This window comes from Acanthopagrus latus, chromosome 22 (genome assembly GCF_904848185.1).
Source record: "Acanthopagrus latus isolate v.2019 chromosome 22, fAcaLat1.1, whole genome shotgun sequence".
NCBI classification, from domain to species: domain Eukaryota; kingdom Metazoa; phylum Chordata; class Actinopteri; order Spariformes; family Sparidae; genus Acanthopagrus; species Acanthopagrus latus.
Genome location: NC_051060.1, coordinates 5,641,342 through 5,662,269, shown reverse-complemented (window position 1 = coordinate 5,662,269; position 20,928 = coordinate 5,641,342). Strand labels below are relative to the sequence as shown.

General features: G+C 39.2%; 1 protein-coding gene across 2 annotated transcripts in view; it reads right to left on the bottom strand.

The window, feature by feature from the left end:
- The window catches only part of xrn2 (5'-3' exoribonuclease 2), a 39,807-nt gene extending 25,189 nt beyond the window's left edge, over window positions 1-14,618 (bottom strand). The window contains exons 1-18 of one of the 2 annotated variants that reach the window (XM_037086309.1): window positions 14,207-14,618; window positions 13,460-13,587; window positions 12,947-13,058; window positions 12,688-12,799; window positions 11,746-11,804; window positions 11,403-11,492; window positions 11,115-11,187; window positions 10,783-10,833; window positions 10,491-10,648; window positions 10,054-10,128; window positions 9,667-9,800; window positions 8,993-9,050; window positions 8,772-8,879; window positions 8,463-8,507; window positions 8,141-8,287; window positions 7,148-7,192; window positions 5,178-5,272; window positions 2,814-2,949 (exon numbers count right to left, since the gene is read on the bottom strand). In XM_037086309.1, the coding sequence (XP_036942204.1) occupies window positions 2,814-2,949; window positions 5,178-5,272; window positions 7,148-7,192; window positions 8,141-8,287; window positions 8,463-8,507; window positions 8,772-8,879; window positions 8,993-9,050; window positions 9,667-9,800; window positions 10,054-10,128; window positions 10,491-10,648; window positions 10,783-10,833; window positions 11,115-11,187; window positions 11,403-11,492; window positions 11,746-11,804; window positions 12,688-12,799; window positions 12,947-13,058; window positions 13,460-13,587; window positions 14,207-14,281 (1,701 nt within the window). In that variant the 5' untranslated portion in view covers window positions 14,282-14,618. Of the gene's footprint in view, window positions 1-2,813; window positions 2,950-5,177; window positions 5,273-7,147; window positions 7,193-8,140; window positions 8,288-8,462; window positions 8,508-8,771; window positions 8,880-8,992; window positions 9,051-9,666; window positions 9,801-10,053; window positions 10,129-10,490; window positions 10,649-10,782; window positions 10,834-11,114; window positions 11,188-11,402; window positions 11,493-11,745; window positions 11,805-12,687; window positions 12,800-12,946; window positions 13,059-13,459; window positions 13,588-13,819; window positions 13,862-14,206 lie in introns of those variants that run through there. The other variant, XM_037086310.1, reaches the window with a different exon arrangement.
- Between the last annotated feature and the right edge of the window lie 6,310 nt (window positions 14,619-20,928).

The window sequence follows — 20,928 nt, the reverse complement described above, 5'->3', positions numbered from 1 at the left end:
CCCGTCTTTCAGAGTAATCTTACCTTTATGATTTAATCACATTGTGTTTTAAGATACTTCTGTTGCCAAATGTATGCCTGCGACTAACTAGGATTTTATAATCAATTAATCTGACTGTCAAAGAATAGGCAGGTAATAGCTAAACAAATGTCCATACCCCAAAGATATTCAGGTCTTTATGCAAATTACAATGATATAATAAAGGCAAGGAATACAGAAAATTCTACAAGAAACTAGAAAAAGCAGTTGTTTGATATATTTTCTAACAATGGACTATAACATAGCTGGTAATTTTGAGTCCTTCGTAAAATGTACATATGTCAGCACCAGTCACCATCAGTGACATAAAATTTGATTTAAACTGCATTCTGACTGATTTATTAAGCAGTAGAAACTAACCAAATTTCAATTTCACAGGTAAAGAATTTTGCCAAATAGCTTTGACTGAACAAAATTATTAGTTACAACCTTATTATTAGGTACATGGAGCTGAAAATGATTCAGTCTGATACAAAAGTCATGAAAGAAATCCTGCCGAGGTGTTTCTAATGTTTTGTGTAACACATTAAACTCAGTGAGGGGAGACTACAAAATAGCTCTAATTAAATATCTACCTCCAATATCATAAACACAGAGCTGCAAAAAATTAAAAACTTGTCTACTATTTTGATAATTAAGTCTTTTACGTGAGATTTGCTGCTTTTCTATAATGGTCAATTGGCTGAATCGATAATGAAAAAATTGTTTATTGCAGACCCAAACAACAAAAAACAAACTTTCCAACACTGAAGGTTTTGTATTAGATGGTAATGGTTTTAAATTGGTGGACCTGCTGTGACAACAAACTTTCACAGAATGAAAGCAAACACATTTCACTGTAAACAGGTATTAAACCAATCAAATAAAATCAACGTATGACAAAAGAACCACAGCCCATACATCGGGTCAAAATAGATGAAGATAAATGAATTAAAGATAAGTGGTCTGGCTAATGTTGGATTGTTGGAAGAAAAATAAATAAATTAAACAACTTGTTTTTAGACTGTTACCACAGAAAACGTCTATATCAGGGTGACAAACCAACAAATGTGAAAGGATGTGAAAAACTGATGCCAAAAAAAAAGTGTGAATCTTTTGCGTTTGGCATAAACTGAGCTCCTCCATCCCTGATCATTTGGCGAGGTGTGCTTGATCATAACTCTGCGACAGCAGACAGAACCGTGAATGTGTGGCAGCAGAGCGCAGACACGTCCCCGTCCACCGAGGGCCTGTTAATGAATTCATCCAGAACATCCCCCTGAGACGGGCTTTGGATTGGCGAGCATGTGGAGTCACCACAGAGTGTGAATATACACTCGTCACAATCAGCCTGGACAAATCCCCCCGGCTCAGCCCGAGACGCCCCAGCTCTTCTGAAGAGGGCCCACAGCTGATTATTTCATTTCAAGATAAAGATCAATATTTTACAACAATAAAATGATTTAGTGCATAATCACACAGCAAATAATAAGTGCAGAACTCAGAGATGGCTGCTTGGAGGTTTGTTTGTTGAGACACTCCACAGTAAGGAGTTCTTGACTTTCAACAGAAAACCTGTTGCTCTGATAAAATCTCTGGTCGCCAGAGAAGTGTTTTTTTCATACTGAATCAAGTCTGATCTGAGGTCAAAACAGTAGAAAAACCTGAATATGGGTATATGTTTTTCAATGCAGTGGGGTTAGTTCCATTTTTGTAAATTTAGACAACTGGAATACAGAATACAGCTGGCATGCTATAAAAATCCAATACTAGGGCGGCAATATGCTGCCATTGTTTTGTTCAGCATAAGGAAACCGAGCAGGCGTAAAGAGGGGTCTTCGGTGGGTAACACCAGGCAGTCTCTGTGTAAAAAGTAGGCCTAAAAACCCTTTTTGAGCTTCAGCAGCAATCCACAGTAATTGTTGGACGCTTCAGTTGGGGGAAGACGGAGTACGGAGGATGACTCCAAAGGCCTCCAGACATTTCTCTGTTCTCAGTCAAAATGGAGTGCATAGCTTGCAAAGCATGTCTTTCTGATTAATGAGAGGCATCATTTTTTTTTAAAGATTCTACTGTCCGACATATGTTTCCATTGTTATCTTTCAGTGAATGAAAATATTGGTGAGGTTTAAGTATGTCTGTAATCAAGAGTGATTTGTTTAAACAAGGTTACATAGCAGCTTTGGTTGTAGTTTGACTTTATCAATGACTGCCTAAAGATTGCACACAAAAAAACAAATACAAAGCAAAAATGTGAATACCTGAATCCATACATTGCAAAATACCTAACCATTGAACGAATGTCCAAATAATTAGGTCTTGCCTTTGTAAAAATATAAAATTATAGAGTTAACTTATGGAAAATGTTGATATTTGAGACACTAGCGCTAGAGGAGAAAACCCCCTAGCCTTTGAGGATTATTAAGATTCATAATCTTCCCAGAATTATTTTGGGAAAAACCTCATCAAATATGCGGTTCTTGGTTTGTTGGGGAAGACTAAATACAGCTGAACTATTCTTGGGCAGATATGGTCCAACTGTGAAGTGACATGAAAAGTCACAGGTCATAAAATTCATTAAAATTGTTCAAAGGAAGCCAATTCAAATACGTAACATTCATATTTAGTCGTGTTTGGGCAACTAGTCAAACAATCATCTTTTAGGCCCCACTTAGCTGAAAACATGTCGTTTCTCAGCAGAACAGACAACTCAGGATAAAACTCAGTCAAAGTTCATATCACGACACCATCTTACAGTAAATGTAATAGACATGACACAGTGATTTCAGTGTTACCTGGTAGTAGTAGCGCAGCACCCAGCAAAGACCTTCAACGTACGACTTAACCACCTTCTGTCTGAAATCCTCATCTGTCACATCCACGTCAAACTTGGTCTTATAATATCTCTGCTTCCAGCCCTCCTCCCACAACCTGCAACACACATACACAGACACACATAGTTAACCTTAAGTGATCAAAACTATTCCTTGGCATGGAAATTTGTTCCCTCAAAAATATGGACAGTACTGGAATAAAAAAAAACAAACAAAAAAAAACTTGGCAAGTCATTAAGACTGAGTTCACACTGTTCGTGATACTTCAGGATGGTGGCAGAGTAAATATCAGTATTTGACGGGTCGAGTAGGAGACTTACAAATCATCTTTTCCAGTAATAGGACCTTTAAAGCCTACAGCTTCAAGACCCAGGAGCAATTATCTTAGACTTAGAAAAACACAGTAGTCTTGCACCAGTAGTTGGTGTTACATGGTAATGGTGATTTGTGGTTGCATGTAGGCTCTACGCAGAGCCTTTGCCGTAGCCTATGAAAGTGGCCTCACCGTAGTGAGCATTTTATACATGTGCGACAAGCCGAGTGCCTTTGCACTCCCTCATCCAGAGACACACCGCCAGCAAAGAGAGAGGCTCTGGAGGAGAAGCACGAGCAGCCAGCCGGCCTAGGGTTTTAACAAGTTTAATAGCTGGGGAAAAGTTCCTCACCGTGGGATCCCTACTGGACAGAAAACATATCCATTGGCAACCTGCTAAAATTGTCTGGACACTGTGGCTTTAAAACAAATATTTTTTCATTACAAACGCAGTCTGTGACCTTAAAATGTAAATAAATTCTGCTGGTGAACATGAGCGTATGCGATAGGGTCAGATGTTTGTAGTGTAAGTGTAACTTAATAATACATTTAAAATCGCTTTGAGGATGCTGCTCTGCTCATCTATAGGTTGAAAAAAAAAAAAAAACTGCATTAACTTCCTCAATGCTGCTGGAATAGTTTAATGGCTTTGACTTCTTGGTAGATTTGGGGTGGTGATGCCATTCTGCACACATAATCAAGTCTGTCCAGCATCTGTGCCGTGGATCCTTGCAGCAGCCCACAGGGAGCGCCGAGTCCTGAGAGGAAAGCCTCCATGAATACCAATTTAGCCCGATGGATTTAGCAGCTTTGACGAGTGCGTCACAGAGGAATTTACTCGAATATTCCTGCTTTCCATATTAATGACATGCAGAAGGAGGTAGGAGCTGTTCAGCAGAGGGATGAGTGTGTGTATGTGTGTGTTAGGGAGGCAGCAGAGGGTTAAACAGCTTGTGCTGCAGCTCTGTGGCATTAATGAGTCCATCTCTCCAGTTGTGTTTGTTAACACCATCTTCACTGAATGAAACTGTTCTGTAACGAAGTATTCTAAAGCCATTTTATTAACTACATGCAGACTGTCCGGTAGGCTGGCAAAAAAAAAAAGGTATCATCCAAGAAAGAGCCTTGATCCAATCATCCAATCAGCACAGCCATCTTGTTGGCTACATCACTCTATTAGGTTTGTTCACTTAGTGCAGATCCTCTTGTCAATGAGATTATGTAAAATTTTGAAAAAGACGTAAAAGGACATGTAATACCACAATCTTTATGATTCACCTGAAATTTCAACTTTACAGAAGAAAGAAAACATGTTTACAGACTGGTACATGAAGTGATTTAGGACTCTATACCCAATTTATCCCTTCATCATAACTGTACAAGGCTTGAACGTTCATACAACTCTATTGTTTAAATTATATTAAAAGGGGGCACGAGGAAGCTATGGATCAGAATTTCACATTTTAGTATTAACTACATTAATGAGGTAATTACACTTGTCCAAAAGTGAATAAAACAGCTGTTCTCAGAGGAGAATAAGGTGCTCAGAGCACTGTTTGAAGCTAGAAAGGTGGCAGGCTCCACCAAAAATAAAACAACAACAACATGCATCTCTACTTTTGAAATGTCCTCAAAGCTCTAAAATGTCAGGATTAAGCATCAAATTACAATACTTTTGACCAAATATCCTGATAGTAATATTGTAACTATATTGGTACTTCAGAAAAGTAAGTTCGGAAAATTCCATCACTTAACAGTAATGCAGCCTTTAAAACCAGAAATGGGCAACACCTCATGATACAACAATATCAGAAATGTCAAATTTCTCATATTACAAAAGTAGACCTACAGTATCTTGTATTGCCTAGCCCTAGGTGACGCCACAGTGGCTCTGTCCACTAAATCATGCAGTCACTGGTATTCCCTGTAAATCTAAAACAAAAAATGTGTTAACACTGTCGTCCTAAACCCACCCTCCACTTTGACCCAGCCCACCCATTATGCAGGTTTACCTGACATTGTCTTCAGGCTCTGGCTCGCTGTCACTGTCCTCAGCTTTCCTCTTCACCCCCCTGTTGTCTGCGCTGTCACTTGTCCCTGCAGACGACTGGCCAGAGCGACAAAAACCCATGGTGAAAAAAACAAAAGAGATGGAACATTCAACACTGAAAGGGACATTCAACATTGAAAATGAAAACTCCATAAAGTTATATTTAAATGATTCTTTCAGTGTAAACAACGGAAACTAAGGACGGCTTAACATTACCAACTGATCAGTCAGCAACACATAAGACAAAGAAAAGCACTAAATGATCTCATACTGAGAAAATGGAATTGTGGTATTAAAACCTTTTGGCTCAAAAAGTGACTTAAAAAATGAGTAGCTGACGTTCTAATTTTCAGCCCCGAACCTTTTTTATTGGTTGTCTTTTACTAACAAAGATCGCATTGTAATCTGTAGAGACATAATCAATAATGATATCTGAAATTAAAAATATTTCACACACATTTTTGCCATACAGATAAAGACAATACAATGACAGTTATGTTCATTGTAGCATCAATAAAAAGTATTGTATTGAACAGTGGTGTTTCTTACTACCTCATTCAGAAAGGGCCGTTGAAATATCTTTTTACTGATAAGGAGTCATCTGCTAGCTGCTACAGCTGCTGGAAGTTTGTGGTTTTTTTTTTTTTTTACATTTGAAAGGAGGTTTTGGAAAGAATCCCCCCAGGAAAAAAACAGTACCTTAGCTACTTAGCCTTCCCATCTTCCTGAAGCCTTTGTGCTCTTTTCATTCATGTGCAAATGTATGGCTTACTATTGTTTGCCGATGCATTTAACGCTTCACATGGGCAGGAAATTTAACAGCTTAACAGACACGTTAAATAGAAACACGACCATGAGCTGAACCAAAATACGGAGCCCACATTCAAACAGACTGCTGTTCAGCAACAATCCAACTCACCAAGAAGAAAAGGTGACACAGATTCAAAATGACTGGCGGCATGAAATTTTAACAAGTCAAAGGACATTTTCAAGGATGCTGATAAACTTTTAGCTGCAGAAGAATTAAATACTTCTGATTTTTAACATGCTGTACTGATCAAGGACTGTTGGATTACTACTGGGTGATTCTAATAGAGTTGCACTGCATTCTCCATGTCCCAGCCAAATGGCACCTCAAATGTTTAAAGCGCATCTCTTGTCAACCATGTGTTCATGGTAAAGTACAACTCTTATATATGCAGAAAAAAAACAACCAATTTCAACAAGCTGATAATAAAACTACATGTGACCATTTGCTATTTGTGATCATTACTGACTGAAAACAACTCCACTTCACCAGTTTAACACATTAAAATGTGTTTAAGGTCTTGAGGAATACTATTGCACATGTGAGAAGTAGTTTAAAGCCCTTTGTGGCTCCAAAGGGATATGATAAACTGCCTCCAAGGATGTCACTCAGCGGTCATTTGCATTGTATATATTGTGGCCAGGTTTTGAAAAGCAGCCTACAACAGTACTAAACCTCTGTAACTCTCTTGAGACTCATTATGGACAATTTGTTACAAAACAAATGATGAAAATTGATACAGCAGACCCAGAAATATCGCCTTTTTAATTCACACGGTTTTTTCCTTTTTAAAACCTGTGGCCTTCACTACCCATGATGCATATTAATGTTTACGTCATTAACTGTCGATTTTTGTAAATATATGCTTGTTGTGAATTTGATGGTAGCAGCATGTTTCAAACCAGTTGGGAAAGGGGCAACAAAACACTGGGAAATTGGGCTAGTTTCGCCATTTTGGTATCAAGGATATTGCTACAGGAGTACACTACCACTTTGTAAAACTGAACAGTTTGTTTTCAAGTGCGTGCATTCTGTTTTGGGAATGATCATCTTTCAAAAATATGTTTTAAAAAATAAAATGTTTTTTGTGCATGTGTCCACTTTCCAATTCACCACAAACTTACATTGCCACCGTTCCTCATCATGGCCTTCAGGGACTGAGCAGCATCCTGCAGAATAAAGAGACATGATGATGATAATTTATCACCACGTTACACTCCCAGTAGACTCACTTGTGCACTGTGCAATACAAATTCTACACATAACTCATTTCTCATTTGCACAAAATGAACAATTTTTAACACCCATATTTATTATTTGTTAGCAACACAATGCCACACTGTTTATATTTACACTGTTCACATTGCACAATATTATATATGTATTATATATTATATATGTATATGTATGCAAGCCTATTCTATTCCCTACCTATTATTATTGTTTATTGTAATATTACTGTCCTTGGCCTGCTGTGACACAGAAATGTCACAAATAAACAAATAAAAGAATTCTGAATCTGATTCTGAACATGAGTCTGACTGGACCTGAAGAGGAGTGACAGAAAAATATAAATAATTTGAGTTGAAAATAAAAAAGTTAACATAAATTGTATAATGTATTTCTGCACAAAATACATAGGGGCAGCCTCAATTTCTTGTTGTTCTTTAGTTTAGAATCAGTAGTATTTACACACATTTAAATTCTTTTTGTGGGGATTATGATGTGTAAACTGAACTTTCACCCATGGTGATGAGCTTAGGAGGGTAAAAATAAATCAGGAAACCAAAAGTCTGTATGTGGGTGAGACAACTAGACAGATTTTTGACATAATTCGTGTGAAGATAGAATAAGATGATTGTGGTGAATTTTCATTCTGCCACAAAAACTTTTGTCTTATCCCTATATGTGACATCTAGATTGTGATTCATTGACACACATGTTGAAGAACAGGTCAAAATCTGTGAGGTAGCTCTTTGAAAACTGTGACTATGACAACGCACACAAAATTTCAGTGTCAAACTTCTTCAGCAAACCCCGTTGTTTTTCACAGACCTGGAGCTTGAGTTCCAGAGCGTCACAGAAAGCCCATATTATTCATGAACAACCTGTCGTACCTTATTGTGTTGCTCCCTGGACTGCATCCTCATGTCGAAGGCCTGGTGCCGAGCGTTCTGGACTGCCTCAGGTCGGTCTCGTCTCCCAAGGGCATGAGGGGCAAACTGGCCCGTAGTCATGTAGGCGGGACCCCGCTGCTGATCCATCTATGATAATACAGGAAAAAAAATAAACAAACAACTGTCACCCCTTTGAGAATTATCTATACTGTATATGAACAATAACGTCTATTTTCTATAAATTTTTTTGTTCCATCTCTAAAGAAGCCAGGGTCTACAAAAAAACAACTCAACAAAATCATCATCCACCTACTTTACTCACCTTCATCCTCTTTTTCTTCTCCTTCATTCTCCTTTTGAAACCTTCCTAAAAGAAAGTAAATGTGAAGCCTTATCAGATACTGAAAGAATTAAACAAAGGTAAATCAAGCAGACATGAATGGTACAGTTGTAATGTTTCTGGCTGAAGTCAAGTGTTTCAGTTTCCGTTTGTCATTGCTGGGTATCATTTGACCTTGAGTCTGGGTCCAAAAACCAGTGCAATCTTTTCATATTACCTTATTTTGAGAAATATAAAAAGTTAAACTTAAATGTTAACACCAGAGGCCCTACAGCTGTGTGAAAGTCTCACATCGTCCTCTTTGCGCTTCTTGAAGATATTGTCCTCAGCCACGCCAACTGCCTGCATTATCAGTTCGACTCGCTCCAGCTCGACGTAGCCATTCTCTGTCAGGTAGCCCTACAGACAAACACAGGTCGGATTATTCACAGCACAGGACAGTCCGAGATTCTCTTAAGAAAAATAATCCGAACTGGAAAAACTGAACTGTACACATTTTTGTATATACTCACTCCAGTTTTGTGCACAACGTCTTTGTAGATGTTGACCAGTCGATCTATTGCTCCCTCTCTGTACAAAACAACACCAGTGAATAATTAAAGATGAGTCAATCAGTGTAAATTTAAATGAGGATTAAGGCAGGACATTAAGTTGACACCAAACACTGATTTATCAGGAAACTTGGCTGGCCTCACAGGCATGCTGGCAGGTAACCAAGTAACATTTTAAGCTCTATTTACCCTCATACAAATAAACACTATAGAAGAACAGTACAACACAACAACTGAAGTCTGAGCTTCTCCGCCAGTGTTGGAGGTTATAGTGAAGCGCAAGCAGGATTACAATGAATGTGAAAGTGAATAATGAGGCTGTCTTCAACACCTGCGAAATTTAAAGCAACACAATGCAACTGTCCTGCAATTAACCCTGGTTTTGTGGAGCTTAAAGAAAGCAGAAGTCTTGCCCACGTCTGGGTCAGCTTCTGGGGTAACACCAGAATTATTTAGTTGGCAGAGAGGAAACATTAAAAAAAAAAAACCTGTATATCTATTTTATTATTTATTTTCAAGACCAAAGGTCTTTAATTTTAATAACCGAGTCCCATTTTTAAAAAAGGACCAATGCGTACAATTTCCACTAATATTCAAAGCAGATTTAAGAATGAAAACGGGGTCCTGAAGCTCACCTAATTTCTAAGGAAGGCAGATGTGGCAGGAAATCATTTCCAACAAAGAAACACATGAAGACCCAGTCGTCGATGCTTCTCTCAAAATCAAACGGAAACGGCAGACTGGCCATGGTCAGCTCTCTGGCGAGGTACTGAAAATGTGAAGGGGCAGTAGATGCTTTTATTTTTGCTCTTGTCATTGTTAGTTCAAACACATTCATAACACAACACATTCAAAGATGCAACCTGTGCAAAATCAAAAATGTCTTCAGAGAGCAATGACAGGCATCATTCAATCATATGAGTCAATTCTGAAATACTCTGTACTATGGTCATTAAGTGGATGCAATACGGCTACCTCTACATTTTCAGCTGTATAGGCTAAAAATATGAGAAATATCATACCTCACGCAGCACACACAGCCTGATGAATATGAACTCCTGTTCTGACACTGGCATCGAGCCTGCAAACTCATCATGCTGAAAAACAGAAGACAAATGTATAAAAACAAATCTTGTAAAATTCACATCCGATTATGACAAAAGCAAAAAAGGGGAGGTACCAAGCTGACAATTATCCACTCCAGAGTCAGAGCTTTCATTACAGTTAAACTGCATTACTAGATACTAGGTATATTGCTCCAGTTACTGAAATTTCCCTGTTAAACTTTGTCATCAAAATGCTCTTATTGACCAACTAGAGTTTAAAATATGCTATTTTTACCCTTAGTTCTGGTATCCAAACAAACATTCTGCTATCATAAAAACATCATCCATGTCACATACTTTCTATACATTATATAATTAAAGACTGACAAAAAACTAAAATGAGCAGAACTCACCTCTCCCTGTTTCTCTCTGGCCGTCCCCTGACAATCTTTGATTTCATGACCGACCTGCCCGCAGAGTGCGCAGGGGCGGGGCTTGTTGGGTTTGAACTCCTCTCTGATGATTGTGAAGTTTGGCTCATGGGTGGCCAGGCCCAGCATGATCAAGTCAGCTGACCAGGCAGAACGAAAAAGGATGTATTTTAAAAAGATGCAAGATAAACAAGATGGCTGATAAATATCAGTTTTTAATGTGTATTTTAATGAAACATATTCTATAATTCAGAGGGCTGATTTCAAGGCTTACCATCAGCTCCACACAGGCAGTGGTGTGTGTTGGGGTCATGGTTGGGTTGACCTGTCAAAGCGAATAACAAAGGTGAGTCTGTGCAAACATCTGAGCAAGAGATTTAGACTTGGCTTGTGTTCATGTCAGTATATTCTTGATGATGCTACACTTTTACCTTCTATGTTTATCAGTCTGTAAAGTGTGACTGAATTCAGACTGGAAATAATGTATAATATTGTTTTGTTTTGTGTGCTTTATTTGAGCCTCCGTATATTTGTGCACATGTATCCTATACTGTATATGTGCTTTAATGTAATCCTTAGTATTACAAAGGTGTTTGGCAGCTCTACCTCTCTGTCTCCTGATAAAGTCCATAATCTTGTGTTCGCCTTCACCGGGAACACTGGCATCAGACAGGAAGACCTGAATAACAATCAGTAAAAGTTAACAGTTCATGACAGTGAACACTGTTCATATAAAAACACACCACAAGGGTGCAACATCAACAACCAAGAGGTAAAAAGATTCTTATTTCATGGTCAGTCTTCATGTTTTATATTTGTCTATCATTTATTGTCACAACAGTTGCTAACAATTCTGGCAGTATCTGAAAGCCTGAACAGTGAAGTTACACTTACGGTGATATTGCTCCATCCTGGATCATTGCTGAGTCTGTCTGCGACGTAGTATCGAAGACACTTTGCCAGGTTGTCCATAAACTCAGTTCCCTGGAGACACGCATAATCAAATTTGTAATTCTTCTTTTATAAGAGAATATTAAAACAACTTTTATTTAGACACAAAACACACACTGAGGAAAAGTCACCCTCTTTTGCAAGTGAGACACGTGCACATAATAAAACAAAAACCTAAATTGACCTCAAAATTACATAAAATGACAAGTAGCCATTAAATAAGTTAACGTGATCTAGCAAAATCAGACTGATGGATTAAACTGAATGTAGTGCTTAACCCACTCACCGGTGTGATACAGTTGCTGTCGAACCTCTCTTTAATCTCCTCGGGTGGTAGATAACCTCCTGTAGAGGAAAACAACATGTTAGTTTACACTGAGCATGACGTGTTAATTAAAAAGAGACAGTGAAACAATTATCAATAAAACATGACTACTGCTAAACAAGAAGAATTAATTCACAAATCTAGAGTGAGTTGTCAACAACCGTTAATCAATTAACTGTCCTCTATCAAATTATTCCCAGACATTTCAAATAGTTAATCAGTTTGAGTGCATTTTAAGCAAAACAGTCAAACATATCTGATTCCCGCTTCTTAAATCTGAGATTTTTCTAGATTCTATCCTTCTCTATGACAGTTGATGAGAAATCTGAGTTGTCGACAAAAAAGACATTCAAGGATGTCATCTTGGCATTTGGAAAACACTGATGCACATTTTTCACCATTTGCTGACATTTTATAGACCAAACATCTAATCGATGATTAGATGATGATCCCTTCAAAATTCAACTAATTTAATCATATTTAGCAGTGACAATGATTGTGTTGCGGTCCTGGGTAAGAGCGCTGAGGGCTGGAGTGAGTATTTCCTCTCTCAGATAAGTGTAAACTATGCTTCAGATACATGAAGCTGGTACAGGTACAACTGTGGTGGAGTAAATACCACTGCAAAAAGACACTCAGTGGGACAGGGGTGAGGCTTTTAATAACTGTAACTTACTGTATAAAAAAGCAGCTCACCAGGTGTGTTTCTAAAGTCTGGATATGTCTCTACAACTATGCCCCAACATGACCAAATATTTGCTCTTTTGAGTCATCAGTATTTTCCTTCCCAGAGTTCAGACAAAACACCATCACGTGGATAATGCTGGCGTTATGGAGCTCAGTCAACATATATTCCCATTTATCCATCATCGAGGAGGGTAGGGATGTAAAAATATCAAACACCTCTCTGGATGATCTCCTCCCTGATGCGATTCTTCTCCTCAGTCAACTCCACTCCTTCTTTCGAGGCGCGAAACCGCCGAGAGCGCTGCTGGTTCATTTTGGCCCGTGGAGCCTGATCAGTTAAACAAGATGTTGTTTTCAAATGTGCAGTAAAAACCAGTGAAACTGATGACTAAACTACCAGTGAATAATCAATTCTCTGGCAGATCTGCAACTTGGCTTCTCTGGCTGCAGGTTTCCGTCACTGACAGTTACTCACCACTCCATCGATGGCCATGTAGAGAACTCTCCTGGGTCGCACAATATTGAACAGGCGGTCTATGTACTCAAAAATGGCGACCATCATCTCATCTTCATTTTTGGGCGCAGGTCTGTGGATAGCAGAGATCAGAGAGTGAGCTCACTACTTTGTATATATCAGATGGACCCTGCCAACTTTCTAGCATCAAAACAGTGTTCTGGGGACCTTATTTCCCCCAGAGGACAGCTTGTTTATTCATTTATGGATAAATAAATGTTTTTAGTTTGTTTTTACAACATCATTGCAACTTTACATATTTAAATTTTGAGTTTGAATTTCTTCTGGAATTTTTTTCTCTTTAAAAAGGAAAAACTGTAAAATTCTCTTACTCCAGATTAAAATAAGTTAATTAATATGTTCTGATTTATTTCCTCCTACCAGAGTACACTAAAATAGAGACAAAATAGTTATCACCAGTATCACTTGCAAACAGAAAATGTGTTTGTGAAATGCACAAAAGTTAGTTCATACTTGTCTTCTGGATGTGTACAAGGGTGAATGATCCCGTTCATGTCCAAGTACAAATTGTCAAATTCCACCTCGTTGGGGTTCGGCTTGGTTGTATCAACGGGAACACGGACGCCATTGCACTCTTTACCCTGTGAGGATTAAAATACAGAACAGAGAATTAACTTTGACTGAACACATCCCAGACAACTGTCTGTTTCTGATCCACGCATTTAAAACATAACTGTGTGAATCATCTGTATTCCCCATATATGTTAGTTTCAATCGTGTGTTAACGGGTGTTAAAGTTAGCTGAGGCGGGAAAACCTTAAAATCTCAAATGTCATTCACCAGACTCAGTATAGAAGTAATACAAGTTCTTACAGATAGTCGGTCAATATTTTCAAACATTATAAACGTTTTCCATCTTTACTAAACACTAAAACTTCGATTAGGGTATCAAATAGTGCTAGGCTGTATGTTAAAACAGTCGGCAGGGAAGTCTGAAGTTGAGGACAAACAGCTACGCAGTTTTGTTTACATCCTCGCACCAACTTCCCCCGTGTGTCGCGTTTTGTCAACTGCTGTCTGACGAACTGAAACCTTCAGTGCAGAAAACAGTACATGGACGACACATTAATTGTCATAGCTTCAGCACTGCGTGCAGTCCGTGAATATTTAGTTTAAAACGAGGACAGCAACCCTCACATTTTTTCCGTTAATGCGACATACAAACTGACCCGGTTGCTAGCTAACATGCTATCCACTTACCTTCTCCTCAATACAATGTACAATGATTGACGGATATTTTCGGCTGAGCCATCGGAAAAACGCCGGGACTCCCATCTCCGGTCAAGAGTAGCTTCTCTATATGCTTATAAAAATACGAACTCGTATCAAACAGTTAAAATAGCTCAATTAAAACACGCAACTGGACCAGAGTGAGTACCAACAGCTCTGCTACATGCTGTTCGCCATGAACATTGTGTACTTTTTCCGGTTCATATCGTGTGTTTCCGGAGAGTCAAGTGGGCCCACAGCGACACCAATGGCCTTTATAGGCACTACAAGGCAGCAGTATGATTATTTCCTGGGAAGAATTAAGCTTATTTTGCTATTTTGTTTTTGTTTAGCAATGTTTAGCGTAAATTAACATGGTGGCTGACAGTTGACAGATATAGCCTTCCTATACTTTAAATATAGCCTATGTGAGGTAGCTTCAGATTTCTTCAAACTGCCGTCCGTTAAATGTTCTGTTGCTGGTAGCAACCAGGTGTCACTAACACAGCTCAAGCTGAACTGTTATTGGTAGATCACTTTTACTTTATCGACAGGAACCTTTTATCCACCGTCTGAGTGAGTTTTTATTGCAGCTCTTTTGTGATCACTGATTTATAAATGTTAGTTTCCCTGCGATCACTTTATTTCTAATAAAGCTAGTTAGTGCAGCTAGTTAGCATTCTGAAGCCAACATGTTGCTAACACAACATTCTGAGAACTGTTTGTCAACTGTTGAAGATATGAAGGTTTAACTAGCAATTAAACTTAAAGTGGAAACATAACTTTTTAAATTCGCGCCCCGGTCTTTCTGTGTGGAGTTTGTATGTTCTCCCTGTGCAAGCGTGGGTTTTCACCGGGTACTCCGGCTTCCTCCCACAGTCCAAAAACATACTGAGGTTAATTGATTATTCTAAATTGTCCGTAGGTGTGAATGAGAGTGTGCCTGGTTGTTCGTCTCTATGTGTAGCCCTGTGATAGACTGGCGACCTGTCCAGGGTGTCCCCTGCCTTCGCCCTAAGTTAGCTGGGATAGGCTCCAGCCCCCCCGCGACCCTGCAGAGGATTAAGCGGCGTACATATAATGTGTACAGATAATGGATGGATGGAAATGCTATTGGCGCCACAGTGCAATGCAAAAAAAAAAAACAACAACTGTAAGTTTAGAAAAACAGCCGCTTGTATTGTAGTATTGTATTGTATTGTTGTATTGTGTATTACTTACTGTTCTCATGGAAAAAAAATGCTGGTTTTAAAGTGCCTAAAGTCGCAGTGGTAAGAGGAACCACATAACAAGGGGGGAACACATTTAGGAGCATTGTCCATCGAGTGAATGCCTATCCACTCACTCTGGTTTTACCTCGGTGTCTATCACTCTCCCTCTTCACCCTTCTTTGCCCCCTCCATCAGTGGGGTTGTTTTTCATTTGCAATGTAGAGTTTCCACAGTTATTCCAGTTGTTCCACCGTTGCCTGAGGATTGTGGCTGAGGAAAACAATGCCTCTTCTTGTTTTGGATGCACAACTGTAGACTTCATTTTTGTGGGGAAAATCCAGCCTGGTGACAGACCATATTACATAATAAAAGTGAAACTTATTCGGACACAGTCTTTATGCAGATGTTGTCACTTACAGCCATTACACTTTACTTCAGAAGTTAAAGCTAAAAAGTTGTCTGTTCCCAGTTTAGGGAGGGTTTTAGATTGCTGAATATCCCTCGTCCTACCGTCCACTACGCTGGCCACCGAAAAACGAAATAACACGGAGGGCCCCTTTGTATGGTCAGTGGTTAGTTTCGGGCTACTGTAGTAACACTCTATAGACATAAACGTCTCATTCTAAGATAACAAAGACACTACAATTGTTAATTTCAGGTGGCCATACGACTACATTATGTTCCTTTTCCATTCTCCAATAAATCCCCTTAAATCCTACACAATGGACCTTTTTAATAATAACAACAACTGTCGTTGCACATTTCATTAAAGATTGCATCTTTAATATGTTATTGAACGACCTTCAAATGTGCGAAATGTGTGAGCCTTGCCCATATTCCCTGTAATGGTATCGTGTTTGAATCTCCATCATCCACGGTCTGATGTTACATAATGCTCCTTTAATGGGGACTCTCTGAACAGATGCCCTCTCGCTTCACAACCCCGCAGCACCACGTTTAAGGTGAATTAGATTTTTTTCCCCTCCTCGTCTCTCTGGCTGATGCAGGGAGGGGGGGAGAGGGGCCATTAGCCTCCCCTCTTCAGGCAGGGCGGGTCTGACATCAACACTGCAGTATTATTACTGCAAAGAGCTGCTGATGGAAAACACTTGGCCTGCTCCGACAGGCCATTTCCATAAACATTTACGCTAGACTCGCAGGTAATAGGATGAAGCCATCATTTTGGTGTTTGTGGAGGAGACGGAGGAAGATCTGATGTAAATCCCAGATGTGAGAGTCGCACCGCACACCATCCCCACTCAGACAGAGCTCAGGAATGTGACATGAACACACACTCTGACAGCTGCAGATGATGCATTCACTGATTCATGTAAAGATTCGTGCTGATTGTGGGCTTCCGTTTGCTGTAGGCTAATTACCACAGAGACCTTGTTAATAAACAATTGAAAATTAACTTTACTTAAACAAACTTAAGAACACTATTTTTATCCCCAAGTCAGTCAGTACTTGAGTTTAATTCAAGCAGCTGAAAGCAGAAAAAAGGTTTTCTTTCTTTAAATAGAAATAAATCAAATCAAAACATGCAGATTGAGTCCTTTATGAGCTGATTTTTCTATCATCTCTGACTTGATTTCTGGCAACATGCAGATGACTTAAAGAGGCAGAGCGCCCTCACCTGGTAGGTTATGAGCACTACAAACAACAACTTTCATCCTCCTGTGTGTTCCTGTGGTGGAATGTGACTATGTACATTTACTCAAGTACTGTACTTTTGTTATATATCGAAGGACATTTTGTATCACATGCTTTACTTATCAGATACTTTTACTTGACTTCGTCTTCACAACGTCAAAAATCTCCGTCTTATGTTTCCATTATTGTGATTGAGAAACCCCTCGTGCAGGCCTTGTCAACTCCTTTTAATAAAAGGGCCAGATTTAGTACCAAGGGGCTGAACATTTACATTCCATATATCTGACGTGTAAAGCTTGTAATTTTACCACGTTAGAGCGATGCTCTTCCTTATGAAAGAAAACAATGCACTGTTTTGTTTGGGGTTTTTTTGACTCACATTTGGCCCACGGGCTGCCAGTTGAGTAAGTCTGCTCTGGTGGCATGAATAACATACAGGTCATTTAATGAGATGTTATTACAATTGAAAGTGTGCAAACTACTTAACAAGAGAGCAGAGTGGAAGAAATTGTTAGGAGTAAAAAAGAAATTAATAGGAACAAGAAAAATAATGGATAAGTAATTCAGCTAAAAGGATAAGACTTTATAATAACCACCTTAGTTTATACTTTGACTGTCAATGTCATATCACGTCATTGTCCGTAGCTGCTTATCCCTTTCCAAGGAGTCGTGGGGTGTTGCTGCTGGAGCCAATCCCAGCCTTGTAGTCCTCCCTTGACAAATCTCCAGCTCATCACAGGGCCCTTACTGATGAGCAATGTGGGGTTCAGTATCTCGCTCAAGGACACTTCGACATGCAGCTCAGCCCTGCCTGGAGCCAGGAATTGAACCACATCTGATTCACAGACTGAAAAAGAGATAAATACATGAATGAATGAATGAATGAATGAATGAATGAATGAATGAATGAATAAATAAATAAATAAATAAATAAATAAATAAATAAATAAATAAATAAGCTATATTGAGCTATAAAACAAAACTACACAACAAAGTACAACTGAAACATTAATTGATTAACTGATAACTGATGGCAGAAAATATGTTATAAGCATGTCATCAGTGTACGGGTCAGGTCTGCAGGGAGCGGTGGAACCTAACTAAATATACTTACTCAAGTTCTTTTCCTTTCCTTTCTTTTCTTTTCTTTACTTTTCTTTTCTTTTCTACTAATTACCTTACATATTAATGTTCTTGCACACAAAACATATGAAGAGCTTAAACATACATGAAATAGGTTTCGTTATAAAATAAACTACCCAAAAAAGTACAGCTGAAATGATTAGTTGATTAATTGATCGACAGGAAAACACCTGTAAACTATGTGATTCTATGATCAAGTCATTCGAATGTATTTGTAACTATGTTTAGGTTTGGACTTAACAAACACTGTGAAGGATATTGTGTTGACATTTCTGACCCAACAATCAATCAATGGATTCAGAAAAGGACTAATAACAATAACAATGATGTGAATGTATGGCTTCACTTAACCGTTTAATATATATGATCATTGTATCACGTAAATGCACGTTCAAGGCTTGAACAAACTTAAGATCTTCTTTTTACATCAAGTTGCTCTGGTCTTAAAACAGTGAGATGAAAATAATCTACACACACACACACACACACACACACACACACACACACACACACACACACACACACACACACACACCTCAATGGCTTCCCCCCAGTCTCTGAGGATTCATTTTCTCACCAGGACGCTGCAGTTCTCGCTTAAGTATTCAAACAACAATTAATCTTATTGAATCTTTAATCTCTGGCTTCATCCAGGAGTTGATCTGTGTTTCAATGAGTTAAATTCTCACTTTAATGATCACACAGCCGGAGCTCTGCGCAGGGAACATTTCACACACGAGATATGAATTAAAAGAAGTTTAATGAAAGCGCTCGTCCAGGAAAAAGGATCTCTTTTTCCGTCTTGTTAGTCCAATTCAGACTGTACTGTAGTTTCATGCTAACAGCGACACTGTGACTAAACGCATTAGGGCCTTTGATTAGCTGCTCCCTTTAGCCTGCACATGAAAAGCTCAGCATGAAGTCACACGGTTTAGTACAGCAATCTGTGTCGCCAAGGTTGTGATGTGTCCTCGGCGGCTCGCAGAATGTCTTCACATCTGAGCCTCTTTGAGTTGGTTTCTACCCATTGTGTTGCAGGAATAAAGGCCCGCCGGCTCTCCATTTTTTCATCACTCCGATGAAACAGAATGAAAACTTTTCATGTCGGCACTCTTTCAGCTTAATTTTTCCAAACGCTCTCATGTTTCTTTTGCTAAATGTTTTCAGGGGCCATGCAATTGGTGCCATTTTTATTTTTTATTTTTTTTTGTATTTGTTAGATCATCGGAGGTAGAAAAACTAACCACTAAAGGGAAAAATACTCAGTTCAATAATCATTCTTAAAAACGGCTACAATCAGTCCAATTGTATTTAAGCTAGAGTTGCTAAGTAATCCATAGATCAAAAACAATGACAAAAACAAACAATGAATACAAAGAATAGAAGAAGACCCATGTCGATGGCTGTTGCAGGCCTCTTATAAGCCCATGTTGCCTACTCCTCTGTACCTGCCTGCCCTAGCACTCATTGTGCATGACCGGAATATTCCACACGACTGTTGCTTAAGCTATTAGTGAGCTAGTTGCACAAGAATGGAAGAGAAAATGCATCTGAAACCCCCTAGTGCTAACAGGCTAGGTTGATAGCGATATGTACTAATAACAACAATGTTAGCTGTTTATACTCATTGAGAATGATAGTGGTCAGTGTTTTCTTACATGTGAGACATTTGGTAGATATGGAACGCGATGAAAGTGATGCGCTGAGTCTGTCGCTTAACCGCTAACCAAGCTAACACAAAGCACGCAAGCCACTGCAGCAGCAGCAGGCCAGCTCAGTCGCTAATGTTAGCACAAAACACACAACCACAGCAAAGAGCAGCAACTGCCTTACTAACTTTTGGTGTGAGGTAAGTTCACAACAGCTGTTTTGCTAGTGTTTACATGATTGTGTCATTAAACAGAGTTGTGTATGTATTTATTCAATTAAAAAAAGCTTGGTGAATGTTGCAAACTAGAGGCTAATGCATCTCCATGTTGGCCAGCATTGCACCAGCGCAGTCAGTGTGTCAGTGTTGTGGCTCTGGAGCAGTAATCTAATAAGTCTCATGGATCAAAACCTGGATACAGTGTTGGAGGTTCAACTCCCTGGGTGTGTCTTATGTTTGGCCAATAGGGCGCGCTCACTGGACTTCCAGTTCAGCACTCTGCTACTTTGAATGGTTAAGTACACGTATGGAGCTACAAGTCTGAATGTGGCTATGGTTTGCAGAAACTAATAAATTAATAACGTTTTCTTTCAGTGCCTGGGCTGGGATCACCAAAGTCTGTTAGTTTCTCCCTAAGTCGACAGTAATTGTTTGTACATGTATGCCCAGACCAACCATGATGGACTGACAGACTGACCTTTCCATCCCTAAAGCTCAGCTGCCTGCATGGCTAAGAACCAATGTTAGTTACATCTCCTGAGCATCTATCAGTCGAACACTAATTTCCCTGTTTTTGAATTTTCAGGCTCGATCCTTGTTTATTTATCCCTCCGGCTGTTTGTTTACTCTTGTTGTGAACTGTTAAAAACATCCTTGATCTCCATTATGAAAATCGGGGGTTATGTTGACAGAGCAGCAGCCACAGCAGCGGGAGGTTTTTCAGCGCCTCAGTCGCAAAACCCAAACAGTAATAGGATCAGTGGTGAATCTGCTCACGGCGGCTAATTGAAAAGACCGCTCCGCAGCACTGATGCGCTGAAACACTCTTGGCAGAGGTA